The sequence below is a fragment of the Pollicipes pollicipes genome, unplaced genomic scaffold (assembly GCF_011947565.3).
Source record: "Pollicipes pollicipes isolate AB1234 unplaced genomic scaffold, Ppol_2.1 Scaffold_3087;HRSCAF=3621_pilon_pilon_pilon, whole genome shotgun sequence".
NCBI classification, from domain to species: Eukaryota; Metazoa; Arthropoda; class Thecostraca; order Pollicipedomorpha; family Pollicipedidae; genus Pollicipes; species Pollicipes pollicipes.
In genome coordinates this window covers 33,554,748-33,564,694 of record NW_023596225.1, presented here as the reverse complement: position 1 = coordinate 33,564,694, position 9,947 = coordinate 33,554,748, and the positions used below count along the sequence as shown (strand labels likewise).

General features: G+C 59.3%; 1 protein-coding gene across 1 annotated transcript; it reads left to right on the top strand.

Annotated features, from left to right (window-relative positions):
* Positions 1-6,306: 6,306 nt before the first annotated feature.
* LOC119090059 (zinc finger protein 583-like) lies at positions 6,307-7,788 on the top strand. Its single transcript, XM_037212853.1, has 5 exons — positions 6,307-6,368; positions 6,400-6,562; positions 6,688-6,869; positions 7,348-7,514; positions 7,769-7,788. Exons 1-5 carry the CDS (start codon positions 6,307-6,309, stop codon positions 7,786-7,788), a joined length of 594 nt encoding a protein of 197 aa, XP_037068748.1.
* Positions 7,789-9,947: the final 2,159 nt, after the last annotated feature.

Genomic DNA, 9,947 nt, shown 5'->3' with positions numbered 1-9,947 from the left:
GGTGTCCAGCCCACCTGGCCAAGTGGGTCATCATATGTGTAGTTACAGCGACATGGACGTGGGGTAACAAACTGCTGTCGTATTGTGGCCCCAGGACACCGCCGCCAGGAGCCCATTAGCAGCTCAAAATCGAAACTCCGTTTGGACAGCTCCACACATTTGATTTGTGCGGAACGTCCAAATATTTTTAACGGATATGCGATGATCAAACAGATCACGCAAGGTATTCAGCTAGAAGGCCGCAACAGAAGCTGAGGATGTGCACAAAGTGACGTCGGGCTGTCAGGATCCAAGTCCGTGTTGCGCGGTTTTTGCGTTTTATCCTTGAGTGTTGGTCTTGCTTCACTGCTGGGGAAACTCATCTCGGGCCATGAGACCAGGCTTTTCCCAGGTTTTCGAAAGTCACCACCTGGATGTTTAAGCCAGAAATTGAGTGGAAATACGGAAACTACTACAGCCGGCGCGTTTGGTTCCCCGTTTTGGTTACAGTTCCCCGTTTAGCATCGCCTATGTGGGCTCGTTAAACGTACCGGTTACTCAACGACCAAATGCAGCTAATGCTTGGACAGCTTTCCCTTGGCCTCGAAAGCTTATCGCCTAAAAAGCGTCCTCCAGCGCAACAGACTTCGAAGGCCGACCTACGACAGTACCTCGCCGTCCGCTCACTTCGAAGGCGACCTCCGATTCGTTTTGTTTGTGTCCCTGCACCCTTTGCCCCGCGCCGCTTTCGCCACCGGTGTCAGACGGTCGCCCGGGCCAGCTGGCAGTCGGGTCCCGTCCTCTGCCCGCCGCTATCGGTCCGTCCCGCCGGCGTCCGCCCCCCCCCCCCCCCTCTGCGGCCCTCTCAGCTGTGACCTGTGTACGTACGAGCCCGCCCGCGGTCGGCGGGCGGCAGCGGCGGCCGGTCGGGCGCGCGGCGGGGCGTCGCCCCGCTCGGCCGCCGGGGAGGGGCCACTTCCCATCCGGGCGTCGAGATCACCGGAAGTGAGCGGACGTGGCGTGGCGTGGCGGGGCGCGGCGCGACCGGGCCGTTACGGGACACGCCGCCGACCCGGGCGCAGCGCACGCGCTCCGCCAGCCGGGCTTCCGGAGCTGCCGCCGCCGCCGGCCGGACGACCGGACGGACGGCGCCGGCCGGCGGGGGCGGGCAGGCCACACGCGCCGGCGGGCCCAGCGAGGAGCGGCAGGGCGGCTTGACACGTTGGAGCGCCAACCCGACCTTTGGGAGAAATGACAGCTCTGCGTAGGGGTACGGAACAATGCGCGTGGCAGGCATGGGGTTGCGTGCTGCGGTTTGGATCAGACTGCGCACCTGAACTGAGTGCTCGTGTTTCTTTCATCCCTGCGCGGTGGCGTCAGCCGGGCCTTGTCGAAGCGGTCGGCACTGTCGTGACGCGAACTGCGGGAAGCTGACTTCCTGAGACGGTGTGGGGCACCGTAGGGTACTCCCCGTTGACCACCATGGGACGTTTCGCTGCTTCTCCTGGTTTTCACCGTCGAGTGACCCGCTCTGATTGTGATTCACTGTCGAGTGAGTCGCCGTGATTGTGATTCACTGTCGAGTGAGTCGCCGTGATTGTGGTTCACTGTCGAGTGGCCCGCCGTGATTGTGATTCACTGTCGAGTGAGTCGCCGTGATTAGTGCGCCCCGTGAACACCGTTGCACGGACCCTGACCTACTGCTGCCTATACGCATGCACATACATCTTGTGACTCGGCGAAGATGACAGCATCCTGGGCGTTGGTTGCCAAGGTCTGGATATCTTTCTACCACCGTCCGGAAAAGATGTGCAGGATTGCACATATACTGTTATCGCGTAACGTTTCGTTAAATCCATCAACAACATCAGACATGCAGAACAGGTGCAATAACGGAATAAAATGCATTCGGAGGCGTCTCGGATCGGTAGCAAGTACACGCTTGTTTTCCGGTGACCTCAAGTAGGTTTCATTGAAATTGGCTTAAATGTGTGCAAGATAAGGCACTTCAAGTGCGGAAATGCCTCTTAAAGAAACGAGCAAAATTTCTCATCTTCAATATAGCTATGGCAACGATTAAGGTTGCTTGATTTCGGTTACTTGTCTACAAAAGCCCAGTTGTATATCTGGTCTGATCATGATGAGCTACTTAGCACGGGATACATCCACCCTCAAGGCTGCCAATATCAGGTGTAAGTTCTGATGCCCTCTCGGCACATGTGTGCGCCGCAGTAACTCGCCCTATGTTGGCGAGTTGTTGCCACACAACATAACATTGTCTCGCCGCATCACAGTACACCTGCAAAATGGTGCTCCAGAAAGACTCAGCAGTAACGCATAGCTCACGGACCACCCGGGACATCATGGTCGATGACACCACCATCACAGCCATGTGCACTGACAGAAAGAAGCTTATGACTGGAAGCCGCGTGAAGCAGACACAGTGATTCCAGCAGTAACCGGCAAGTGGGCGTCAGATTTACCTGGTCTATATGTGAGGGGAGGCTCTTGCACGCAGACAGTGGAGCGTGAATGCGAAGACGTCGCTCCTGAAATGTGTGGGTGGCTTGGACATCTAGCCCGTATGCGTATCATTGCACGAGTAAATACTTTTACACACTGTGTACGTCGATCGTTCAGCTACACTGAATATATGAAACGATGCTTCGTTTCCTTACAGGCCCATTTGGTATCTACACCGACTGATCTTTGCACACATTTTAGACATCCCAATGAAACACGTTTTACGTGGCTGGAAAATAGAAATGAGTTCGCCGCTGATCCGAGATACTGTCGAATGTATTATATTGCTATTGTACGTCTTTTGTATGTGTGATGGCGCTAATGGTTTTAATGAAAGACGACGTGCTTACGGCATGGACACAGCCCTACACAAGTCTTTGAATGGTGGTAAAAGGCTTATCCAGAGCCTAGAAGTAGAAGGGCTCGGTAAGAAGCTAACAAATGCCCAGTATGGCGTCATCTGTAACGTTACATGCTTTAGGTCAACTTCGCTGCCGGCAATCACGAATAAAGAATAGCGGGATTAAAGTGGAATAAGTGGAATGACAACATATGCATATACATATATATATATATATATATATATATATATATATATATATATATGTAGATTTTGTTGGCTTGCTCTATTTAACAACAACACATATGTGTCATGTTAGATGCTAGACGCAAAATCTCGTGATGTGCAAGTTCTACTTTTTATTGATGTTTGGTTGGGCTGCAGAAAAGTTGTCATTTTTCACTCGGTCAGGAATAAGTGAGAAACACATTCTGTGTTTTTGTAAGATCATTTGCTGTCTGGCACACCCGCTCGGAGTTCATTTTGTTGCAAGATTGGGCAGATGCCTACCCCCCCTCCCCCTCCCCAGCGACGAAGGAGATGCTGGGAAATAGCTGGTGACAGCTCGAGCGATGATTTTGCTTTTGCTGGGCTGTCCGGGAGCGTGCGCTGAAGCAGACGGCACGAAATGAAGCTTTCGTATTTGGCTTGCATTTGAATGAGCACGGAACACTTCTGTGCTAGCTTTTAAGTTAAGCCCCTTTTTCTTGCGATTTCTACCGGGCACCCTAAATTGTACGCATCAAAAAGGTTAGGGGACCCTGTGTTCCCCTGCGCCTGGGTACTCTGCGCCTGGGTACCATGTATCTGCAGTATGTGTGGGGCTGTGCGCGCTGCCGTTCGCCACCGCCCACACCCGCACAGTCAGCCGCCCCCGCGGCGGGCTGAACTCCGCGGCCCTGCGGCGGGCCGGGGCGGCATTCCTGACCGTTGCGGTCCATATTCATCCGAGCTGGCGGCGGCTGGACACGTCAGCGGCGCGACCGGACGCCACGCGGGCAGGCCCGAAGGCCGTAGTCAGCTGACATCCGAGCCGGGCCCTGACAGGCTCCGCTCTGTCGCGGCTCCCGGCGAGCTGCGCCGAAGGGCCGTGCTGCGGCGGAGCTTCGCCAAAGGGCCGTACTGCGGCGGAGCTTCGCCGCAGGGTACTGGCTGTGCTGCGCGATGTGGAGAGTGTCAGTAGTGTCGGGCGGGTTTGAGATCTTCTGCCCTGTCGGCAGGGACGCACGCGAGAGAGGGTCGCACAGGTCCGTGCGCTGCCTCTACAAGGGTAGGGTCCGCGGTCATTTGGGGGAGATCACAATGCAAGGGTTGCCCGAAGGCGGCTTGGTTTTATATTGCTCACAACTAGGGGCGCAATTAAGGGGGCTGCCGGGACCGGGAGCCTAACATAGGCCTTGTGGTCACTGTATCGGGACATAAGCACGCCAACGTAACTGGGAACGCCTCAAAACAATGCCGGCTGCACCCGCTCACTGCAGCGCACCGTAACGACAGAAGGATTGCACATGGGAGCCCATGAAACAAGACGCGTGTTACGGTATTCACTTGATATCTGCATGACCTGAAAAGTGTATACTGGATTGCACAAGTCCGAGAAAGAGGTTACGGTAATCTGCAGCTGCTGCTCGCTATGGCAGGCCCTATGAAGCCATCAGTCGGACTCCCCATGAAAGACCATGTGCCCCCCCCCCCCTCAGAAGCTGGCTTCCTCCCTACGGAAATCCTGTGGGTGTGCCCGCGTTCGGTGGCGAATATTTAGTGTCATGGCGGCAGTACATATTCGTGCGTTACACTTTTGGGTGACGAAAGGCTCGGGCTCCTCTTTTAAGCAGGGCGCAAGGCCCAAATGTGTTGTCAGCACGCGAAAATGTTCTTTTTTGTAAGTCCTTCCTTGATTTGGATATTGTATTGCTCATTTAACGTGACGCGGCATGTTTGGTTGTAAGGAGAAATACGAACGCCGCTGGTGCCGGCGAAACATTTGCCGTGTCCCAACGAGATTTGCTGCTGTGCTTGAACATGGCTGGTGCGACCCAAAGTCACTCGAATCAAAGCGTTTGCTATTTATCGGTGTTGACTGTACAGGACATAGCCCTTGCGTCAGCCTTTTGTGTGCGCTTTATCACAATGTGTATTGGCGTCAATCGGCGTAATGGGTTTGTTTGCGTTTCAAGCTGGGTTGAAAAGCCGATCGCTTCGGGCTCGAGACCCATTACGTGTCACTGTTTGCCACAGCCAGCAGCTGACAAATGGACAGATATAGATTTTCAACATGACACAATAGGGTCGCGCCTTTGACATCGCCGTAGGCAACATTATCGATTGAAGTTAAGCTCCTTTATTTGGATAGTGGGTCGATTGTAAACTCAGCAGTTTTTCCTTGGCATGATGCCTGAGCCCCAAACTTCCGTGCACTTTGTTTGCAGCACCTTCAATGACGGCAATGCAATTGTGATTGCGTTCTTTCCAATGGGCGGTTGACTTATCATTGCTTGTTTCAGTTTATTGGTCTTCGCTTTGCACCTCTGCTTTAGCTTTCTGAGGGTATACGCCGTACACACGGCATGCGTTACAGTCCAGTTATGTGCTCACGATGACTTCTCATTGCACCCCATGGCATAGTATTGCTGATCATGACGCGCAATCGGTGTTCTGTCCACTGTGAACTCAATCGAGCCACGACTCGCCCGCCTAAAGATGTTGCGAGCACCGCATTCTCATCATCTTGGACGGAGGCTCAAGTACGTACGCTGTCACAACACGGTTGTCTGGGCCCTTCTTTCCGAGGATGCTAACCCGTGAGACGCCCTTGTGAGTCACCACCTCCCTCCGGCGTCGCCTCAGAGCTCTCTCCGATCCGCCCACAGGAGCCGCGCCGCCTCACCATGGGGGCGTAAGAAGCCGTCAGCGACGGCGGCGGCGGCGGCGCCGCGCGCGGCCGCCGTGCGCAAGTCACCCGCTGGCGAGCCGCCCTGAAACGGTCGCCGGTCAACAAGCTGCTGGCGGCGCGGCAGGGCCGCCAGGCGCCCGCCGCGGCCGCAAGGGCGCCGCCGCGCCGCCGCCGGCCTCGCCGCCTGTCGACCGAGGAGCGCTGACCGCTTTAGAGACGGCCAGCCTGCTACTCTCGATGAAGAGAAGGCGAAGCGCGTCGCTGTGGCCGCCCGAGTCGGCGAACAGGCGGCGCCGGCCGGCTAGGTGGCCCACCTCTCATCGGCCGACTACCAGCCGGGCCTGAGCGAGCTGGTGCCGCAGCGGCGCGCCGCCTCGCCGACGCGCGGCCCGGCCGGCGAGGACCTGCTCGACCTCGACCAGCATGCGTTCGGCTCGCCGGCCGGCCGGCCGTCGGACGGCGCCGCCACCGACCTCACCGTGGCCGAGCTGCTGCACCCCGGCGGGCGCGGCCCGGCCGCCGGCAAGGCGGCCCGCCAAGCGGCACGAGTGCCCCATGTGCGAGAAAGGTGATGGGCTCGCGCAGCGACCTGGTCAAGCACGTGCGCATCCACACGGGCGAGAAGCCCTACCAGTGCTGCTACTGCCCGGCGCGTTTCACGCAGCTGGGCAGCCTGCGCGCGCAACGAGACCCGCCACACGGGCATCAAGCCGTTCAAGTGCGACATCTGCTCGCGCGCCTTCAGCATCAAGGAGCGGCTGAAGGTGCACAACCGCATCCACACGGGCGAGAAGCCGTTCCACTGCGACCTCTGTGAGAAAGCGTTCGCGCGCGGGCAGCCAGCTGATACAGCACAAGCGCACGCACACGGGGCGACAAGCCCTACACCTGCTCCTACTACTGCGGCATGAAGTTCGCCTTCGCCACCACCTCAAGCTGCACGAGAAGATAGCACTCGGGCATCAAGGACTTCGAGTGTCCGCGCTGCTACAAGGGCTTCGTGCGCCAGGACGCGCTCAAGAAGCACATCCAGTCGTACCACGAGAACGAGCGGCCGATGCGCTGTCCGATCTGCGACAAAAGCTTCAAGGGCCACCGGGGCACGCACCTGCGCGTGCACACGCAGGAGAAGCCGTACGTTGTGTGCCGTGTGCGACTCGGCCTTCGCCCATGAAACTCGCAGCTGACGGTGCACATGCGCGTGCACACGGGCGTCAAGCCATACGTCTGTCAGGTGAGGGGTGCCCGCCGGCGCCCGCAGCCGGGGGCCGTGTTATCGGCGGCGGAGGGCCGGGGATTATGGGAAAGGGAGCCGGAGATTAGGTGTCGCTAATCCTCGGGTGGTTGCTGTGTGCTGCCCATGCGTTCTGCTTTGCTGTACTTTGACTGGTAATAGAGACTTAAACCATGTATTCGGGATACGCTAGCTAATAGCACGGCACGCTGAGATGGAGGCGTGCCTGCTTCTCCCAAGGCTATCAGCAGCGGCGATAGGCGGGCAGGGACGGTGGACGGGCCGTCCGCCCGCCGGCATGTCCGGCACGTCTGCGGTTGCCGTCCTGCCGGTGGCCTGCGTGACCTTGGCTGACCTAGCGCTGCCGGTGTGGCGCAGGTTGTGTCCGCAGAAGTTTCGCGCCCACTTCCACCGCCCTGAAGGTGCACACCTGCGCCAACACACGTGGCGAGAAGCCCTACCGGTGTCCCGCTCTGCAACACACTTCTTCAACCAGCTGCCGCATCTCAAGAAGCACCTGCGCAGCATCCACAAGCGCGAGAGCCGTACATGTGCGGCGCCTGCAGGGAGTTCTTCAAGGTAAGAGGGGCTGACGGAGACACTGCTTCAGGAATGCCAAGCGCGTCGCCACGCAGCCTTTTATGGAGCGCTAGCGACTACAGTGGCCACATTGGCGCTCAGGGCCGTGACGCAAACCCCCGGCTCCTGCGGCTGTCGGTCGGAGCGCCAGGGACTACAGTAGCCATAGTGGCGCTCAGGGCCGTGACGCAACCTCCCGGCTCCTGCGACTGTCTGTCAGAGCGCCTGGGACTACAGTAGCCATAGTGGCGCTCAGGGCCGTGACGCAACCTCCCGGCTCCTGTGACTGTCGGTCGGAGCGCCTGGGACTACAGTAGCCATAGTGGCGCTCAGGGCCGCGACGCAACCTCCCGGCTCCTGCGGCTGTCGGTCTGCAGGGGCCTCCCGACGGTCGTTGATGGGAGGTATACTGTTGTGGATGCGGGGTTTCGACATTCATTTACTACGTCCCGTCAAGCCATTTGCTAAAGGGGTTGGGAGAGGCTTTCCATCACGGATACTAGGAAGCATCCATTGCGTAAAGGGGATTTCGCGAAAGCGTATGTCCCGCGTTCTGACCTGGTATAGAGACGACCCCTACCACTTTGCCCATGCCAGGCCCATTTCCCGCGTGCAATGCTCAGTGAGCGTGTCTCGGATTGCTGCTGGCAATAGTTTGCTTCGCACTACACAATGCGTTCCCTGAAACGTCGTCGATGTTTTTGACTGGCTAAGACTGAGTGCTCTTGGTCCTACTCTGGCGCCACCTACTTTTTCGACGTGGGAGGACGTTTGCAGACATAAGAGTGAGTGCACTTTGGCTGGTTTTAATGCTGTAAAAACACACACTGCTGTTGTGTACCCTGTGACCACGACTCGCGTCGTCCACCCTTGCTCGTGTGATCGCACCTTTGACATGTGTTCCTAATATCATCATCACACCTGTTACACTGTGACACGTGCCCCGCGCCCTCATCACGTCACGCGACCTTACGACCGGTGCGCCGCGGCCGCAGACCAAGGCGGAGCGAGAGCGGCACGTGGAGACGGACCACCCGGAGTACCAGGCGAGCGGCGGGGCGGCGGCCCGAGTTCGGCAAGGTGGACAGCTACCGCACCGAGATCCTGGAGCCGGAGACGCTCCCCGAGATCATCACGGGGGCGGCATGGCCGTGTCCAAGCTGCGCGGCTACCTGGCCATCCTGATGAAGAAGATCAGCACCAGCGCCCGTTTGCTCAAGTTCGGCTTTGGCCGGCGGCTCATCGACGACGTAAGGCCGGTGGAGGCGAGTAGGGCTGGCGGGAGGCAAGGAGGGCTGGTGGGACTCAGGAAGGGCTGGCGGAGAGGGCTGGTGGGAGTCGGGGAGGAGAGGGCTGGCAGAGGTGGGGTGGGGGAGGGGGTAGGCTGGCGGGAGGCAGGGATGGGAGGCCGGCGGAGGTGGAAAGGGCTGTATGGAACTCAGTCAGGGTGATGCTGGCAGCTGAATGAATGGGGCTGCGACGTTGCTTTGGCCAGACTGGCGCTAGCCGAGCCGGACTGTGACGCTGCGCACGGCGTTGCAGGTGCTCAAGGACTCGCTGGAGACAGGCGGCAAGACGCCGTTCCGCGAGGGCGCCAACGAGGTGGAGATCCTGCGCGCCAACGTGCAGCTGCTGCTCGACTGGACCATCCCGCGAGACTACATGGAGCAGTACCGCAAGGAGCGCAAGACCGTCGAGGAGATTCTGGAGGAGCTGGCTTCGTAGGCTAACGACAGGGCTCCGCTGCTGCCGCTGCCGCTGCCGCGGAACCTCGCCGCTGTCGCCGCTGCACGTCTTGAGGGACGGTACGGCTGAGTGCTGTGTATGGGGGGGGGGGGGAGGGGTTTGCATTGCTGGCGGCGGAGGGGGGAGGGACTGGGCGAGGCCAGGCGACTGACGTCCGAGCAGAGTTCCACTGGTGGCACCTCCGCCGCTCGTGGTGACAGGGCCGCGCCGAGGGTGTGAGGCGAAGTCGGCCGAGCTGGGCCGGGGACGCAGAGGTCGCTGCCGCCGCCGTCGGCCAGGCTCGGGAGAACGGGTCCGGCGCGCGAGGGCGCCACCGGGGGGGGGGGGGGGGAGCAGGGGCGACCTCGAAAGCCGAGGCGGCGTGTCTGTTCTGTACATCGCTATCCTGTACCCGAGCTTGTGGCGTGGACTGCTGAGGCAGTGCGTCGAACGGCCCGCCCGTAGTCTTGGGGCTCGATGGTCCCCGACCGTTGGGATCTGGGAGGACATCGAGTCCCCGACGGCAGATCGGGGTTCGAGGGGCGAGTCCCGACGTTGGGGATCTGGGAGGCATCGAGTCCCCCGAACGCAGATCTGGGGCTCGAGGGTCCCCGACCGTTGGGATCTGGGAGGCATCGAGTCCCCCGAACGCAGATCTGGGGCTCGAGGGTCCC

Excerpts from the sequence above, each read along its gene's own strand:
- LOC119090059 (XM_037212853.1), top strand. The coding sequence starts at position 6,307 with ATGGGCTCGCGCAGCGACCTGGTCAAGCACGTGCGCATCCACACGGGC. Across the intron at positions 6,369-6,399 it reads ACGGGCGAGAAGCCCTACCA|CTGGGCAGCCTGCGCGCGCA; the intron begins GTGCTGCTACTG and ends CGTTTCACGCAG. Across the intron at positions 6,870-7,347 it reads GTGCACACGCAGGAGAAGCC|GTTGTGTCCGCAGAAGTTTC; the intron begins GTACGTTGTGTG and ends GGTGTGGCGCAG.